General features: G+C 41.9%; 6 protein-coding genes across 7 annotated transcripts; 2 read left to right on the plus strand and 4 right to left on the minus strand.

Moving 5' to 3' along the window:
• The first annotated feature begins 1007 nt into the window (after positions 1–1007).
• On the plus strand, positions 1008–7010 carry LOC145703822 (uncharacterized). Its single transcript, XM_081781216.1, has 9 exons — positions 1008–1254; positions 1688–1744; positions 4385–4464; positions 4509–4589; positions 5021–5111; positions 5318–5568; positions 5784–5923; positions 6085–6400; positions 6664–7010. Exons 1-9 carry the CDS (start codon positions 1109–1111, stop codon positions 6879–6881), a joined length of 1380 nt encoding a protein of 459 aa, XP_081637342.1. The 5' UTR covers positions 1008–1108; the 3' UTR covers positions 6882–7010.
• A 130-nt stretch (positions 7011–7140) lies between these two features.
• LOC145704224 (protein jagunal homolog 1-A-like) lies at positions 7141–8055 on the minus strand. Its single transcript, XM_081781669.1, has 5 exons — positions 7971–8055; positions 7830–7927; positions 7681–7788; positions 7450–7638; positions 7141–7410 (listed from the first exon to the last, which is right to left on the minus strand). Exons 1-5 carry the CDS (start codon positions 8050–8052, stop codon positions 7306–7308), a joined length of 582 nt encoding a protein of 193 aa, XP_081637795.1. The 5' UTR covers positions 8053–8055; the 3' UTR covers positions 7141–7305.
• A 39-nt stretch (positions 8056–8094) lies between these two features.
• On the minus strand, positions 8095–9250 carry LOC145701829 (uncharacterized). The gene is made up of 5 exons (XM_081779046.1): positions 9193–9250; positions 8919–9094; positions 8569–8871; positions 8457–8524; positions 8095–8383 (listed from the first exon to the last, which is right to left on the minus strand). Exons 1-5 carry the CDS (start codon positions 9248–9250, stop codon positions 8095–8097), a joined length of 894 nt encoding a protein of 297 aa, XP_081635172.1.
• LOC145704220 (exportin-4-like) lies at positions 9179–13081 on the minus strand. Its single transcript, XM_081781663.1, has 9 exons — positions 12821–13081; positions 11952–12779; positions 11672–11906; positions 10466–11629; positions 10129–10421; positions 9820–10083; positions 9650–9778; positions 9524–9608; positions 9179–9460 (listed from the first exon to the last, which is right to left on the minus strand). Exons 1-9 carry the CDS (start codon positions 12977–12979, stop codon positions 9321–9323), a joined length of 3297 nt encoding a protein of 1098 aa, XP_081637789.1. The 5' UTR covers positions 12980–13081; the 3' UTR covers positions 9179–9320.
• Positions 13082–13120: 39 nt separating this feature from the next.
• Positions 13121–15736, minus strand: LOC145704221 (liprin-beta-1-like). Of its 2 annotated transcripts, XM_081781665.1 has the most exons (10): positions 15695–15736; positions 15262–15503; positions 15070–15218; positions 14856–15025; positions 14639–14806; positions 14291–14591; positions 14002–14248; positions 13722–13957; positions 13505–13677; positions 13121–13444 (listed from the first exon to the last, which is right to left on the minus strand). In XM_081781665.1, exons 1-10 carry the CDS (start codon positions 15724–15726, stop codon positions 13423–13425), a joined length of 1740 nt encoding a protein of 579 aa, XP_081637791.1. In that variant the 5' UTR covers positions 15727–15736; the 3' UTR covers positions 13121–13422. The 2 variants fall into 2 exon arrangements, with proteins under 2 accessions (XP_081637791.1, XP_081637792.1); XM_081781666.1 differs by lacking the exon at positions 14639–14806 and having other exon boundaries at positions 13122–13444; positions 14291–14498.
• Positions 15737–15823: 87 nt separating this feature from the next.
• On the plus strand, positions 15824–16385 carry LOC145704225 (uncharacterized). Its single transcript, XM_081781670.1, has 3 exons — positions 15824–15927; positions 15975–16101; positions 16148–16385. Exons 1-3 carry the CDS (start codon positions 15853–15855, stop codon positions 16354–16356), a joined length of 411 nt encoding a protein of 136 aa, XP_081637796.1. The 5' UTR covers positions 15824–15852; the 3' UTR covers positions 16357–16385.
• Positions 16386–16390: the final 5 nt, after the last annotated feature.

Genomic DNA, 16390 nt, shown 5'->3' on the forward strand with positions numbered 1-16390 from the left:
TGTAACTATTCAAATAACGGATGGCCTGGGTTATTGAATTGAAGCGGCGTTGACTTTGAAAGCTATCTCAATCTGATAGAGGATCGAACAAGTTCCGAACATGGACCCGGATCAAACAGTGGCCAAAATCACGGCTATAATATCTCGTTTCCGAGTCTGTTTGGGCTGCTCTTCCAAGGAGAAAGCGGGCCATCTTTGGAGGAGTTTGTCCTCGTCCTGAGCGGCGACTTCAAACGTCACGTGATGGAAACGATAAGTCAACTGGTCCAGTTCCGAACATCGGAAGCGCATCGATCTTTATGAATGCAGAAATCGGCCGCCGTAAAACGGGAAATAAGCTGAGCTCTATTGTGCCAAAAAATGCTGACAATACAGCTACAGTAAGCTCGCTTTTTGTTCCTGGCATATTTCAGGATCAGTTCAGGCACCAGAAGAAGATCCAATTTACATAGGAGACCATAATCCAAAAATAATAACGAGAATGGAATCTTGGGAACGCGCGTACGCGTGGCCGTTTTTAGGAAGAAAAGTTCCACGGAATAAAGAGCTCGTTTGAGTTTTTGTTCGATCAAGTGTATTTGATCAGAATAATGGAATAGGCGGCTTGATCGTTTGATCCTTGCCGCTGAGGGTCATCCCGTCACTTTCTTTAGAATTTGTCTACAACGCGTCTTCCAGAGCAAATTCATCTTATTTACGGTATTTATTCAGAGAAGAATAGATGCCGTAATATTTTAAGGGAGGCAAAGAAAAGTTTAGAAAGAACCAAAGTGAATAAAATTCAACAAATTATGCTCATTAGAAGCTCCAATTTGAAAGTATTCTCAAAGGTCACTGCCTTCGCTTATTCATCTTTGTTGTTGTTATTCTCAACGCAACCATGGGAGCTGAAGGCCTCAGCCCAGGCTTCCTGGTGGTCGAGGGCGCGCGAGGTTACAAAAAACGCTAAACGCGCCGCTTGCGCCGCCGCGCCAAACTCCAAATTCAACAAAAATCTCCAGATAAAAATTCTTCGCCTTTAATTATTCAAACTTGAAAAACGAACCACGAAATTGTGAAAATGTCAGAATACAGAGAGCACAGCTGATTTAACTCTAACAGAGACACGATGAAGCGGAGAAAAGCGAAAAAAGACAAGAAGAAGAAATCCCGTGGCTTTTTGAAGAGATTGTCGAGCTTTTGGAAGAAGAGTGAAGTGCACTCTTGTATCTCACAGAATATAAGGTCTACCTCCCCCACATATCAAAGGAACAGGTCTTTATCAAGCTGGGATGAATTTGTTCTGACGCCGTAAATTTTCACAGTTCGTGTCATTTGCTCAAAGGTAGAATCTGCGCGCGCTTCAGTTTGAAATGTTCTATTTGAATTGGCCTTCGATTCACAGTAGACTCCTTTGATAGCGCCTGAGCTCTATTTGAGTGTTGGACTATACTCCGATCCAAGTGTACGAAAACAGGGCCCGTCGTTGTTGAAACGGGGGAACCGATTTGACCTTGGCCGGATTTGTGCACAAAACATCGAATGAGTTTAATCGGGGGATGAAAACACGAGTCACGGAAACACGGCCACATTTTAGCGGCTACTATTTATCCAAAAACCTCGCCAACCCTAAAAATAAGGCAACTCCCTTTGAACTTTTTATAGAATTAAATTCCTAGGCTTGTAAGGATCTTTTTCAAAGCTACAGGGATTTAATATCGGATGATGACATCGACCTTCGCGCGAAAAGCTCCACCCGCTTGCCAGGAACAGGTTCAGAAACTGCTCAGACATCGATTTGCTTGGATAATCTTGAAATTTTAATTCTTTCCCTCGTTGATCGACACACATTTATGTATTCCCGAGAAAAGGATAATCCGGAGTCATTTTTCATTGTCTTGATGGGGCCTAGACGACAGCTGGAGAGCGAAAAAGCGGAAGTCAGCTAAACAGATGGAGCTCGTAATCGGGGGTGTTGAAGCTCACGGGCCCCGGGCAACAAGCCCTAATTCCAACAACTGGCCATCAAAAACTTTCGACATTTTAATTGTGATTAAAACTTTTCTTCGCATTGATTTACCCTAAATCTTGATTTTCTGGCAGTAACTTTTTTGTAAATCTGTTCTTTTGAAGTTAAACTTTCGAGGATTAAAATTGATTAAAAATTTCGCATTCTTTCGCGGTCTTCAAAATGGAAGGCTTATTTACATTTCTTGGTGGATATGCTTACCAGCCATGAAAGAGCCGTGTATGACATGCGTGAGGGTAGCAACAATCCTTCCGGTTTTGACTAGCGTGTATTCAAATTCATTTCCCCCTTTAGGAACTCTCAGCCGAGTCAAGTAAGGGTCTATCTTCTATTTCCGCGCGCACAATAGAAGTTGTTCTTTTATTTAATATTCGCTATTTACCCAGCTTTACGATTATCGCTCCCTTTTTTACGTTCACTTGTTTGGCGATTTTGGCTTTTTGACTTGTAAATCAGCTGTAAAATTTATGTATTCTGGTCACGAAATTTCTGGCACTTGGCCATGGAAAATTTTACGCAGTATTGTGCCGTTTTTATTCAACATAATCCCACTCCCTTCCTCCCGTCCCTACCCGGTAATTACTCAAAAGATGGCTATTTTCTCAAGTTTGAGTCTCGCACTCGCCCATTTCGAAAAGGTCAATTTGAGGTCAAACAGGTAGCCGTCTTTGAACTGTCCGTCATTTTTTCGTTTTTACGGTAGGGCGGAAAATTGGACAATTACTCGAAGTCCAAATACATTTGAAGTTATGGCGGCCTCGCTTTTTTATTATAACTTGTTGATACAGATGGAAGTTCCTCAAAAGTTTTGTCGAGATCTTATTGCACCTTAAAGAAGTTAATCTACTTCAATCATATTGATTTCGTTCCCTCCTTTTCTCCCGTAAAATCGTAATCTGACTGTTACAGTACCCGCTTGTACCCCTTTTCCAAAGCGAAAGCGGGTCCGTAATCCCACCGGAACTGATGGCAATCCGCTTTCCTTATCAACACCGCACAGAAAAAGGTCACACCAATGGTTTCCCTTGCCAAACATTCCACCATGTTGTCACACTCGTACGGGTGCGACCAACAACAGCTGAAATATGTTCCCTCGAAGGATGACCCGTGTCGAAAGTGTTTTGGGCAGAAAATTCAATTTTTTAACTTAAAAGTCGTTAAATATTTACCCTCATTGTACGTCGAAATTAAGGCCTTGTCTGTAAATAATGCATCGCGAGTTTAGAAAGGCGCCAAAGTCAAGACCAATTTTGAGCGTGCTCGAGCGGTTAATATAATTAACCACGCGCAGCTGGACCATTCCAAAAATGGCCATGATTCAATTTAACTTTCGCTATGCAAAATATACAGTTGCTTTTATCAGCAACATGCGGCAAATGGGTTTATATCAAAAGAAGTGGTATATAATTATGTGAAATAATATTGATCTCGGAGACGCTCTGTCAAGGAGCCAAAGTAAATCCAAGGAGGCTATAATTGACAGCTCCGGAGGGATCATCCCCGTTTTTTCAGCACCAAATCAAAAGTCTCCTATTACCCGTCTTATTGTTTCCTTATCTTTTGCGAGCATGAAAATATCCCCGTGAGAGCGATCCTTTACAGTAGAAAAAGAAGTCATTCTGTACATATTCAGAAGAGAAATAACGATTTACATAATTTATACGACCACGGGACGCCATTCATTTAACGTTTTATTGTAAATATCAAACACTCCATCTGTCTCAGATCCATTTGTAGATTCCTTCCTTTCGTTCTAGTTCTGAACTGATATTTTTCGCCTTTTTGACCAAAAATCGCCGCGAGAGAACCATCAGAAAATCAAGGGTACAATAACTTTTTCTTTTCAAAGAGATCAAAGCCAAGACCCGAAGAACTGTAACGGCCGGATATCCATTGGTAGACCCTTATTTGACCGGAAGTCCGCTCCAATAAATCTGCCCGCGCCTGACCGTCGGCTGAGATAACAAAAAACGCAGCGCTTGTTTCACATGATTCGGGTTCAATTTGAGGTGGTACTTCCTCTGGAAAATATCATTTTAGAACGACTGAGAACCGATCAAGCGAAATTCAGAGGGTGCTCATATCTGCTTGTCATATGTTAATCTTAATAACCAGGGTGCTACATCCTCTTTCCGATAAAAATAGCCTAGATAAAACTGACATCCGAAAGCTGTCAGATCCGCTTACAGTTATTAGTACCCTTCTGATAATTTTGCCTGCGGCAGCCCAAAAGTGTCCTCTGAAAATCAATACATGCTAATCTCAACGCCCTCGATCGGGAGGCTACTGATAGATCGACCTGGATCCCCGTTGTCAAACTCTAATTTCTAATTAATTCTTATCAAGCGTTTGGTGAGCGTTTCTGAACACTTTCTTAGTTTTTGAGAGTTACGAAGAGATGGAACAATGCCTCCAGAGAGCTCAAATTGAAGTTGACTTGGAAAATGCTCTGAAAGGTAGATTAAGTTTTTTTTTCTAAATATACATTTCTAATTTAAAGATTTGCATCAAAACACTTTGCATTGTCTACAAGGAAGTTTAAAACGACCTCCAGAACGGCCACGAACTCCAAAGCGACAAGGTAATGATAAGATAACAACAGTAGGACATCTCCCCGGGCCCACGCTGTGAAGCGACAATAAACGTCCATTGGAAAAGCTTTGATCACGCTCTCGCACTTCCGCAGAGCTCATTTTCAAAACTGATTTCGGTAATCCCACACAAAGGGTTCAAAACACATACCGATAATGGATCACTAGTTCCCAATAGTCAACGTCTCATCAACGGGAGCGAATCCTAATTACCCAAATGATTTATTAACCGCTTTTTTGTACTGCATTTTTTTTTATATTTTTCATACTCTGTAGGTGCCAGTTTCTACAGTTGGCAAAATTAGGCACTCGTTGATGCATATGAGCTCTTTTCCAAAATAGTGGTTGCTTTATTACCGCGCTAATGGGCTCCGGCTTGTCCCTTCGGATTTAAACTGTTCAAATTGACAAACTGACTCAGGCGGCAGCGTGAGCTTCAACCCTCCCGGGAGTGTTTCATCCTTTGACGATTCCTTCAAACCAGATACCAGCTGCAGTCCGACAAGAGAAAGGTATAGAATATTTGTCGTTTAAGTTCTCGGGATCTAATCAAAAAGAGTCGTGGAAGATGTTGTTCGAGGCCTAAGATGGCGGCAGGAATCCTCATTACTTGGCGGATGATCCGCCAGATCGATCCCGCCGCCCTGTTATAATTACACGAGCCTCATTTCACTTGCTACCAGAGGCTTTTCCAAGAGATATAAACTTTATTTTTAAGCATTTCGATCTGTGGAGTTTCCAGTACAAGTGGAGACTCGGCAATTTCAACGGCGCACTCTTCAAGTGAAATTTCAAAAACTTCCTGTCAAAAATCCACCCCCGAGTTTCAACTATCCCTATTTTTTCTGCAGACAATGGCGACCCTTGAAGAAACCCGCAAGAGTTTGGACGAGAAGACGGAGAAAAAGTCCCTATCGGAATCGCTGAACTTGTCAGATTACTCGCCGGGAACGTCAAACTTCGACTCAGGTATTCTTGAATGACATGACACGGAGTTAATTATTTGGGCGCGGGACCGAAGCCAAGTTATGATTTCGATTTGAGTTTTTCAGACAAGGGCTCTCAAAAATGACATCTTATAAGATTGTTTTCAGAGCGACTTGTGGGAAAGTCACAACCGTTACATACTGATCTTGCTATTTTATAAGCTTCAGGGTCGATAATCAAGTAATAATATCTTTTAGATTCAGAAGAAGACTTCGACTTCCCTGGCCCCCCTCTTTACATCGATGTCACTCCGCCTGGGACACCTACTCCTGGATCGCGCAAGTCCAGTGGAACATTTTCGAACTTTGATCGTCACTCGAGCGGCAACGATTCGAGGGTAAGTTCCCGTGTAATCCTCCTTGTGCCCTATCCCCTTACTTCTTTCATGAATTCCCTAAACAAATAACTCTCTGTGATGTTCAATATACCATGGAAAAGTAGTAGATCTAGTGGGCGTTATCACTAAAATAAATAGACTTGTTCAATAAGATCGTTTAGACGGCGACATTGCAGTCCAACTCGACTGTCATGAGCTCCAATCTTTCGTCGATATTCTCCGGTGGAACCTGCATCGAAACTCCGGGCGCAATAAAATCGTCTTACCGCGGCTCTGAGTTTCATTACAATAATCTCGGCTCATCTTTCAATAATTCAAAAGACGACGTTCTTGCATGCAACGATTCGGATGAAGTTTTTGCGAAAACCGCAATGATCCAAATGCCCTCTGGGGAGAGTCCAATTAGGCGCTGCTTATCAACTCCTGAATTTGCCCAGCAATTACTCTCTTCCCACATGAAATGCAAAAACTGCCAAGGTAGGTTCTTATAATATTTGCATGACAAATGATTATTTTACTATTGTAAGCCTGAATTTTCCCCAGACTATTAAGGATTTTAAGAAATGTAAAAGGTATCGAATAAAACCAGCTCTTCAGTTGATAGTATTCAGCTACTATCAAAAGAATGCATTCAATCCAAAACTTATTTACATATCCTCATCATCAACAATTCGCAAATCGAGCTAATATGCTAAAAATAATCTCCTCATTAATTCCAATGGCTAACTTAATATATTCAGTGTTGAAGGAATCCCTGCAGGGATTGCTCAAGGACTGCTCCGAAATGAACGGTCTGCTGCGAACGCTTCTTGAAATCCTCACTGCGCAGGATTCTTGCGCAGCTCCACAGAAGCACTTCAGAGGAGTTGGAGACAGACTTTCCTCAATCGATCACGTTATAAAAAAGAAACAGCGCGATATAGATACAATTATTGAAGCCGTGGAGCAATCACTGTAGTATTTCGGCCTTACTGTACATTTTCATTCTATCAGTCACCAGTTTCTTCAACTCCCATTGACCTGCTTTTATATTAAGTCCATTGTCTTGTCATGTAATATTTTGTGAAATACAACGAAAACCAACTTTACGAAAGAGTTTTCTATGACACCGTTTGTTTTATATTAACCCAAGCTGGGGAGTCTATGCTCTCCGACCACAGTTATCACAGAGGGTTCCCTAAAGTATAAAACAAACGGTGTCTATGCATTCTTTTATAATTATTTCGGTTTATTTCGGACACGATATAACATAGAATGAACTTCAAATAATTGCCTAATTTGCCTAAAAACATCTTAGAACACAGAATTTCGTATTGCACGCTTCATGATATACAGTAGTAAGAACCTAGGGAAATGCTCGGGTAAATTGATGGTATGGTTGATTATTTGTCCTTCTTTTCTTCTTTCTTGTCGACTTCAGTTTTGGAACCCTTCTTGGTCCAAAGCTTGATGCACTTTCGGCCTCGAGTGAAGCCGGTTGAGATCATCTTTAAAATATGTTAATTATAGTTTCACGGACGTAATACCTCGCCAAAGCAAAGAATAAATCCATAAATGACGATCGCCCTTGGGTAACCCATGATTGTTCGTCGGTAGCCTTGAGAGTTCATGTATTTGATGAGCTCTTCGTGATGCTCCCAAGCGCCCCAGATAAGTGGAGGAAGACCGAAGAGAAGGATTCCCCAAACGTACATGGTCATTCGCTTGACATTGTTCTGAAATGACTATAAAAATACAGATAAAAGTGAGTTACTAACCTTGGCACAAGCGCTCCAGCCAATAACTGTTGGGATAAATGTTCCAATCGTTGCGAGTTCCCAAAGAAAAGGCTCTGGAGTCGCTTTCGTGGTGATCAAGTACATTTTCTGAAACGAATGAAGAGTTGAATATTCATCAAATATTTCACCTTGTATTTTTTCATGAAGTAATGAGCCGCTACAATACCATTGGCGATGAATGTAAAGAGCAGATACCACTTGAGGCTTGCTTTTGCAGTTTTAGATTCTAAAATGTCAACATAAATTAAAATTGAGATAAAATTACTGACCTTTGTAGTGATCAGCGACTTTCTCTCTGTACTTGGAGTCAGAGCCATCGTTAGTCACAACTTGCTTTCCTTTACTAGACATTCTAAAAGCAATAAAATGTAAAAAACGTACAAATTGACCCATTCAGTCTTCCATGCGACAGCCCTTTTCCATCATCTCGCTCAAAGTGTCCGTATTCTTTTCTTTCTTCATTTCCAACACTTCTTTGTACGCTGGCTCTGTCGGGGGCTGAACAGGTTTGAGAGACACGTATCCTTCCGGGAGATTGTATGAAACGTCAGAACTCCATCCATCCAGGTCGCCACAAACAACAAAAGGAACAAAATGTCTGTTTGCTGGATCTTTTCTTCGTTGATCTCTTTCATATGCGGTTTCTTCGTAATCAACATCTTTCATAAGTGGATTCCGAAGACTATCAGAGGCGTTCAAACGGACATTACTTTGAAAAAATGGTATATGTTTTGCGCTCTTTCCTAGGGACAAACCCTTCTGGTGGGCAGTAGTCTATTGCAACAACAAACGCCTCTATCGACGATGCTCTGGAACTTCTTGGCTAAGAAAGAGTCGTCAAATCAAGTATCGCAACAAAGTACTCACTTTAGCAAGGTATACTTTTTTGAAGAACATTTGGAACTGGTGGAATATCAAGTCGGAATCTCTCCCGCGGAAAATTTTGGAGACGAAGGTGCCACCCGGTCTCATCACAAATGTCGAGATGTTGAAGGCGGCGAGGAGGAGCTGCGATTGAATGTATTCATCCAAGTCGTGAAGACCAGTTACATCGGGCGCTCCGTCACAAACAACTAGGTCTGCATTTCCTCCGTCGAAATGCGAAATTATTTCGTCAGAAGTCTTCTGGGAAGTTATATCACCTTGCAGGCAAATAACATTATCTAACACCTAGTTCAGAAAATAGTCTATAAGGCGATAAAACTTTTCTTCTGAACCGTTCCTATCGGTGCCATCGGCTGTAAGTCTACGGAAACTATCTTTGCATCTTCCTTTTCTTTCAACTTTTTGGAAAGGACCTGTGACCAGCTCCCTGGTGCTGCGCAAAGATCGACAACTTTTGTGACATCTTTGAACAGATCAAATCGCTCGTCAATTTGCAATAGCTTGAATGCTGATCGAGCTCTTATTTAGGGATAATAATTGTAACTGGGTATTTTCTCGAACATTTTGGTCAAAAATATGAAACAATTCAAGTCCCTTTCCTCCAGCCTTGCTCTTTGGCTAATCTGTAGTAAATGTCTCTTTTATCTTTGGAGCGAATACCCATTCTACTGAATTAAAACTCATCAGTTCGTGTTTTCCGTGAGTGTTGTACAGAAAGAACCAGTTGAACTGTATTATTTCATACATAATAATCCGCGGATTTCAAAAACGGCAGTTTCAAGAAGCTTTGTGGAGTGAAAGTGACGCCTCATGAGCATATTGCGTGGGTTCGATTGGTTCTCGTTGATGATTTCCATCAACGGTTTGAATGCATCTTCAAAAATGTTCAATAAGAAATTTCTAAACTTGGGACAAGTTGATGCTTATTGAACTTTTCCTTGAATTCGGTGCTTCTGATTGTCCGTGCATTGCCCACTTTTCTCCTGGATAAGTATTCTGAACTTTTCTGGAAACGAGGTTGCCTAAAGCATCTGTAAGAGCTGCTAGAATTTGTTCAAAGAACCAAATGAAGAAAGGAAGCAAGGCAAGCTGGCAGCATATCATAGTCACTCGCATATTTGAGCAGCGAGTCAAAAACAAAAGGCATAAGGCTAATGAGTGAAGCTCCAAGATTAGCTGGATGACTACCGACCTGAATGCTTGTTGAAAATTTGAAAAATTTTTCATGCTTACCGATTTTGCTTTCAAAAAATAATTACTGAGGGCTTCGATGCTCTCAAGTGCAATCTTCATCGCATCGGTGCCAAAGTGAGTGAGTCCCAATTGAAGCGATTGCATTAATGACGTGAACAGATTTTCAGGAAGCTTGGCTAGTTTTTCGGGGTAAAGTTCACACAGTGAATTGAGCAAGTCAAAGTACGCGATTGCTAGTGAAGGGTAGTTAAAGCCCTCGGTGCCCATCAGAGGAAGGACAATTGTCAGACCAGCGAGGGAAACCTGAAAATATGATTCAGTGAATGGATAATTAAGTGGATGATTTACCTCAGCAGGCGAGACAAAGTTCTCCCCTCCACCAGTTTTGTTTTCTTTGGCTGGTGAGGTGAAATCGTAGACTTCGACATCGAGAACTTTTGTGATCAGGCTAATAATTTGAGTGAACTCTTCAACTGTTTCGTCGTCCATATCTTTAAGGTTTCGACCCTGATTCCATCTACTGTGAGTTCGTAAAATTTCTAGGAAGACGAGCAAAAATGGCTGCGTTCGTTTTTCTTCGAGATATGCAAGTAATTTGCTAGCAAGGGCAGCACACAAAGTAAAGATTTGAATTGAGATATCTACAAAACTCGTTGGAAACAGGCATATGAATGAATAGGCTTACCAGAGCTGCCTCTTACAGTTTGTACGATTGCTGGCATTTCTTTGATAAAAGGAAGCACAAACTCGGCGACGGACTCAGCATTATCTGGGGTGACACCTTCGACACAACCTGTCAATCTTTCCAGAATTGTGACAAGCTCGTTTCTGACTACTTGATTGGCAAAAGATGCAGTCGCCAATCTGGCGAATCTGTCTTGAAGCGGTTTAATTGTTTCACCCAGTTTTTGAAGGGTCGGCAAGCCACCAGAGGAGCCAGCAGTGAGAATAACCTTCATAAGATATCTCTGAAATACAACTGGTGTTCTTGAATAACCACATTCGGAGTCTCGGCAGAACACTTCAGCTATCGACCACAATTTGACATTTTCGCCTACAAGCTTGGCCTTCTTCCCTGACTTCTTCAGTAGTGACATGAGCGTCTCCGCACTACCGATCAAGATCTTCTCTTCTCCAGACCACGCAGAGAAAGTCAAGAGCGAAAACTCAACAATCTCATTAAGCAAGCTCATGGCAGACTCAGTGTCTCTTCCGAAAACTGACTGAAGTGCAGGCGACACCGTCGAGAAATGATCTTCCTCAAACCAGAGATATGCTTCCGCAATTCGTTGCAGAAGCCATCTGAGGTCTTCACTTGCTTGAGGTGACCAGAGCCCTTGGAAGTTTGCTTCCATCGCAGCCTTTTCTACTTGCATTAGTTTAAAAACTACACCAATCAGTTGAGCAGTAATATCTTGCGAGTTCCCGATATTATCCGCCATCGCAGCATTTTGCTTCAAACTCGCACTCATAATTTCCTGTGGTATATATTTCATCTCTCCGGAATCCGTCTCGTCGGCAAGCATATGTCCTATCGACAGCATTATCCAATGGATGTCCTCCCAAAGCGCAGTTCTTATTGTCCCTCTTTCTTTCAAAGTATTCGTTATTTCATCTAGTCTCCTGTTCAAAAGCAATCCAAGATGTGTCATTGTGTCACCAATAGACAATCTCGCCATGTTTCCAATTGCCGCGAGCTGTGTATCGAAAACAATCGCATCATCCTCTTCTAACTCGTCGATCTCGTCATCATCGTCATCGTGGTCGATGCGCTCGCCATCCGGTGGTGAGAGCTTCGACCAAACCCAAGCTCTCCAAACCTGCAGCGAGTTTGGAGAAACGATATTTGCTACGAAGAACGTTTAGCCAAATAATCATTCAGTAAGATTACCTAAAGCTTCTGTTGTTGCGAAATTAGTCATGACATAAATCCAAGCGTCGGTTGAAAAATCAAGCCCTTGTTGATATTCTTCAGATTTCTTTGCATTCTCAATCATAGAACATGTCCATTGTGCGAGACAGGAAAGTACTGGCGGGAAATATCTCTCAATCATGCTCCAAATGTGGACACTTCGATTTTCGATAAAATGTTTGAATGCGTAAGACAGTCCCGTCGACTCATGCTCCTAGGAGGTATTTTTACACTGATTTCCAGAAACAAAGAAAAGTACCTGCGCTGGCATCCAATTAGGAAGACTGCCCTGGAAAAGCTTGATAATATTTGCAGCCCATTCAGCTTCGACCTGGTGATCATGAAGGCAGGATCCTTTCAAGGAGCAAATCTGTTGAATACAGCTGGACGAAATACTCCCAAGCTCAGGGCTTCGCCGAACGAGACCATGAGTTGAGAACCAAACTTTTAAAAACTCTGCAGAAGTTACAAATTCTTTCCAACTTTCGGGCGGGTTGAACATGACATCGACGGTCTTATCCTCTCTAATCAGAGATATACGCGACGCTTTTCCATGCGTGAATCTCCAAGATAGTATTAAATGTCCGATTTCCAAGAACTTCTTGACCATCAAGTAATTCTGTATCGCCTCGGGATTGGCAATCAAATGACGCAAGAAGTTCATTACCAAGCTAAAATTATCTTCCAAGCAGTTGCTCTCATAGTACTTCTTTGCTTTCTGATGGCCTTCTATCGACAATCCAATGAAGGAGCTTTTTCCTGTCCCAGAGTATTCCTGAACCACGGCGCAAATGAGACTTGCTGCCAGAACTTGACCATGGGGCTGACTTGAACTCGCGAATTCTTGAACTTTTTGTTGGACGATTTGAAGACCCTTTGCGTCGTTATTTTGGCCACTGTTTCTTTTAACAGCGATGGCGACGATCATCACCAGCTGCTCTCGAACTTGTGCCGTACACTCATTTTTCTCAATCAGCTGGAGAAGATCGAGAGCCAGTTGAATCAAAGCATCAGATGTTAACTCAACAGACTCACGAGCGAAGGCACTTTTCAAAGATACAGAAGCCTGAAATTGAACTCCCGGATCCTAAGTAATTCATTATCAACTTGAAATTTTAGGATGCAAACCTGGCAATTCCGAAGAATATCTCCGCAGTCCTGAATAGATGCCTTTCGCCGAAACTCGAGCAAGTATTCCTCGGCATCTTTTCTTTTCTCAGCCCCAACTTGCTGTGGCGGCGCGATTACTGTTGAACATGCGACAATCAAGTCCTCGAGTTTGAACATAGTTTATTGTTTATTTCTTTTTCTCTTGGAAGAACCAAGGGATTTTACGATTTTCGATGAGGAATTTTAGTGATGAACCATCCGATCAAGAAAATCACTAATGAAGGAAACAATTAATTCGCAAATTTATGAAACTTGAAAGGCAGCTTGTGAAACAGCACAATGATGAAGGAAGATTAAAGCAAGTCAAAGAAGGTGAGGTTTGTTAGTGCAAAAGTTGAAAAGGAAGCTCACAATTGTAATGATAACTAAGACAAGAAGTGACAAGAGGGCTCAATAGTGAGGAATTAGTGATTTGGTGAAGGTAAAACGAGCATTAAAAGTATTCTTGAGTAGTGAAAATCTTATGAATTGAAGGATTTAGCCAGTGAAGTAAAATCAGGATAATTTAGAAAATTTAGCGAAGATAACTTGTTTTTGCATCGCATTTTCGTGTGAAGTGTTTATGGAGGGACAACATTAATGCTTTATGGGTTGGCGAATTTGTCTTAGAGCTACTCATTCAGCTAATTTTTCCAACCGTTCCTTGGTCGTCGAGAAGGATCATCATGTCTTCCAAGATTCAAAGGGCAGACGAGCTCATCATCTCCTGCTGAGCCGACTGACTTTTTAGATCCAAAGAAAGCCTTCTTCTTTCGCTTTAATCGAGCTGTAAGGGGCATCGGCATGCCATTCCTGAGGATGTAGTCTCGTTTCGACTTAGAAAAAATGGGTTAGTGAGTGATTCTTGGTGGTTCCTTACTTCAAATTGCTGGTCAGATAGAAGTTGATTGAAGCTAGTTTGAAGATGCTTCCTCAACAAGGTCTTCTTCGGATTTATGTCAAGCAGATTCGCGAGATGGTCATGGCCAAAGCCAGGCTCTAGCGCTATCAACCCGCCGTGAACACCAGATCCGCGCAAGTTTGGTGCATACTCCGATAGTTCTATTGATCGAAGCCAGTCCATTATCCGGAATATCGACCATCGTTCAATTTGATCTTGAATACAATATCAGAGATTTCTCTCTTATAAATGAACTCACCACAAGCACCAGGTCTGCAAACCATTGTATGAGGATTGAATTTGCTCTGTCTGAGGACTTGAATTCCTCGTTTTATCGATAAATAGTGAATCTGGCTGCTCACGCCGAGCGAAAGAAGTTCTTCCATCGTGAGTAAGTTCAAGACGCGACCGTCGACTCCATGCTCGTGGAAGGATTTTTTATACTCTGGAAGTCCGATTTCTTCAAGCCAGTTACAGACCCATCCGGTGCCAAGATTATTCGATTTCTATAAAAACGGTTTTTGATCAGAAGCTTTCGAAGTACGTACCAATTCATCATCGAGTGCGCGAATCGCTAGTCGTAGTTTTTTCTTGTGAAAGGGATTCGTCATTCCTAGGGACTTCTCTGGATCGCTGACAATAGACGATCCGTCCTTCACTTTGTCCGCGTACTGCCCCAGGTCCAGGCCCTGTAGCCAGCGAATGGCTTGCGTTCTGTCCCACATCGGAATTCCGCCCATGTCGATCCCAACCGGCCTACCATAATTAGAACTTGTTGAGTTAGCTTTTCGAGATAAACTTGGGGTCCGAAGACTAAGGAGGCTCTCTTGTGTGCCAATTCGAATTGCGCTAATGAAAGAGAGATGAAAAGGGATGAATTGGAGGAGTTTGACTACCTGAAGAATTTTCGAAAAGATTTGCGATTCTTGTCTCTTTCGAATTCTGTCAAAACAGGATTCGATGTGTTCAACAAATTTGGAGTGGATGCTGTTTTGTTATCACCGCCTGGCGACAGATGCATCGCGTTTACGTCCGAATGAAATGATCTCTGATGGGGATGATGTCTGAGGATGAAGAATGAGAGGTTTTGGACTGGTTGCTTCATGTACTTACAGAATATTTCGCATAGGAGGGCTAGAAGCAGAAGATGGCCTGGTTGAAGTGCACGACTCTGAGATTTCTGAACGGGCCTCGATTCCCTCGTCAGGGGAAAGAATACGCTGATTCACCAAGTTCTGCGCTGGCGATGAAGAGTACAGCGGATTCATGCCAAGCTCATTTTTCTACATTTTGTTCCGTGAGAATCCTCACGAAGCATTATTCATACCTCGTTATCTGTAGAGTGCGCTCTGGCGAGTGCGACTTTGAGCTCTGCGATTTGATCCAAATGCAGCATTCGCTCTTTTTCTAAGTCATTTCGTCTTCGTAAAGTCTCTGTCAGTACATCGTCCGCGTCTCGTAATCTCTGCTTCATTTCTTTCGAATAATTTTATTCCTTGGATAATTTACTTCTTTTTACCTGCGAAAGCGGATCGCTCGGAATGTGGGAAATGCGAAAAAGTCTCTCTGTAAAACATAATTGTGTCTGGCTGAATGTATTCCAAAAGTGTGCTTCTGTCGATTTTTCCTTCCTTCTCAAGCTCCAGAACGGTAAGTCTCAGATCGTCAGCCAGATTCGCGACTTCTTTATAAACTTCGATTTCCTCATCTTCGATTTCTGGCTCTGGTTGCAGATTTTTCTCCATAAAATCATCCAGAACTCTATTCATGGGATCAAAAAGTGTCTCTTGAGATTGTTTGTGAAGCGAAAATTTTAGTACGGAAATTGCGGGCAAGAAGTACTCCCTTTTGTCAGTTTAAAAATAAAACTAAGAAAGCTTTAGACAGAAGTGTGAATAGCTCCGTTGACCTGATTAGATTATCGCTTTTGATCATATTTAGATCCCGAAAAGCTTATCGCGACCTCCAAATTATCAGCCTCCATGCGAAACGTACCTTCTAAAAAAGTGCATTTTTCAGATTTATTAAATTTGCGCCGATCAGGCGTTTTTTCGTAACATTATCGCGCTGAATAGACCATGGGCGGAGCGAAGAACATAAATCGACATAAATGGGATGCAATAACACGAAAGAGAAACAAAAACACAAGTTTCAGAATAAACCTGTGATTCCAGAAAGAACACAGGTACAGTTTTAATTTACTACTGGGCGTATTATCAAAACCACTTGAAGTCATTTGTGCCAGTGAGAACGAGGAGCAGACTGTCAAAAATGTTCAAGCCAGAGAGAAAAGTGAAATCAGCCTGTTCAAATCATTCACAGAACGGATTAACAGACGATAGTGATTTCCTGGAATCAGGTTTGAAGTGTAAAAATCCGTTTTTTCTCAATGGAGCCCTTCCTAGATGAAACAATAGTTTTCAAAGGATCACCTTCAAAAGGATCCTCCTCCAGGGATGAGGCTAAAACACCAATCGAGCCTTCCACAAGTCCGTTTATTCGACCGAAGAATCCAGAGCTACCGAACCTCGCCCTGAGAACTAAACTATCCGACGCTAGGATTTTCGCCGCGAAGAACTACAGCAATTCTTCACAGATCTCTACGTACATCTAATTTAGATTTCTAACTTCTTAAAACCAATACAGAC

This window comes from Oikopleura dioica, chromosome PAR (assembly GCF_907165135.1).
Source record: "Oikopleura dioica chromosome PAR, OKI2018_I68_1.0, whole genome shotgun sequence".
NCBI classification, from domain to species: Eukaryota; Metazoa; Chordata; class Appendicularia; order Copelata; family Oikopleuridae; genus Oikopleura; species Oikopleura dioica.

Bases quoted from the DNA above. Each gene is read 5' to 3' on its own strand.
- LOC145704225 (XM_081781670.1), top strand. From the start codon at position 15,853: ATGGGATGCAATAACACGAAAGAGAAACAAAAACACAAGTTTCAGAAT. The intron at 15,928-15,974 runs GTACAGTTTTAA...AACCACTTGAAG, and splicing joins TGATTCCAGAAAGAACACAG to TCATTTGTGCCAGTGAGAAC. The intron at 16,102-16,147 runs GTTTGAAGTGTA...AGCCCTTCCTAG, and splicing joins TAGTGATTTCCTGGAATCAG to ATGAAACAATAGTTTTCAAA.
- LOC145704221 (XM_081781665.1), bottom strand. From the start codon at position 15,726: ATGGAGGCTGATAATTTGGAGGTCGCGATAAG. The intron at 14,807-14,855 runs GTAAGTACATGA...CTTCATCCTCAG, and splicing joins CCTCCTATGCGAAATATTCT to ACATCATCCCCATCAGAGAT. The intron at 13,958-14,001 runs GTGAGTTCATTT...ATTGTATTCAAG, and splicing joins TTGCAGACCTGGTGCTTGTG to ATCAAATTGAACGATGGTCG.
- LOC145703822 (XM_081781216.1), top strand. From the start codon at position 1,109: ATGAAGCGGAGAAAAGCGAAAAAAGACAAGAAGAAGAAATCCCGTGGC. The intron at 5,112-5,317 runs GTATAGAATATT...TTTATTTTTAAG, and splicing joins TGCAGTCCGACAAGAGAAAG to CATTTCGATCTGTGGAGTTT. The intron at 5,924-6,084 runs GTAAGTTCCCGT...AAGATCGTTTAG, and splicing joins CGAGCGGCAACGATTCGAGG to ACGGCGACATTGCAGTCCAA.
- LOC145704224 (XM_081781669.1), bottom strand. From the start codon at position 8,052: ATGTCTAGTAAAGGAAAGCAAGTTGTGACTAACGATGGCTCTGACTCC. The intron at 7,789-7,829 runs GTGAAATATTTG...CATTCGTTTCAG, and splicing joins ACTTCATGAAAAAATACAAG to AAAATGTACTTGATCACCAC. The intron at 7,411-7,449 runs GTATTACGTCCG...CATATTTTAAAG, and splicing joins TTATTCTTTGCTTTGGCGAG to ATGATCTCAACCGGCTTCAC.
- LOC145704220 (XM_081781663.1), bottom strand. From the start codon at position 12,979: ATGTTCAAACTCGAGGACTTGATTGTCGCATGTTCAACAGTAATCGCG. The intron at 9,779-9,819 runs GTAAGCATGAAA...ACAAGCATTCAG, and splicing joins ATTTTTTGAAAGCAAAATCG to GTCGGTAGTCATCCAGCTAA. The intron at 9,609-9,649 runs GTTCTTTGAACA...CAGATGCTTTAG, and splicing joins TTGCTTCCTTTCTTCATTTG to GCAACCTCGTTTCCAGAAAA.
- LOC145701829 (XM_081779046.1), bottom strand. From the start codon at position 9,250: ATGGGTATTCGCTCCAAAGATAAAAGAGACATTTACTACAGATTAGCC. The intron at 9,095-9,192 runs GCTGGAGGAAAG...GAGCTCGATCAG, and splicing joins CAGATTAGCCAAAGAGCAAG to CATTCAAGCTATTGCAAATT. The intron at 8,525-8,568 runs GTGAGTACTTTG...ACTCTTTCTTAG, and splicing joins AAAAAGTATACCTTGCTAAA to CCAAGAAGTTCCAGAGCATC.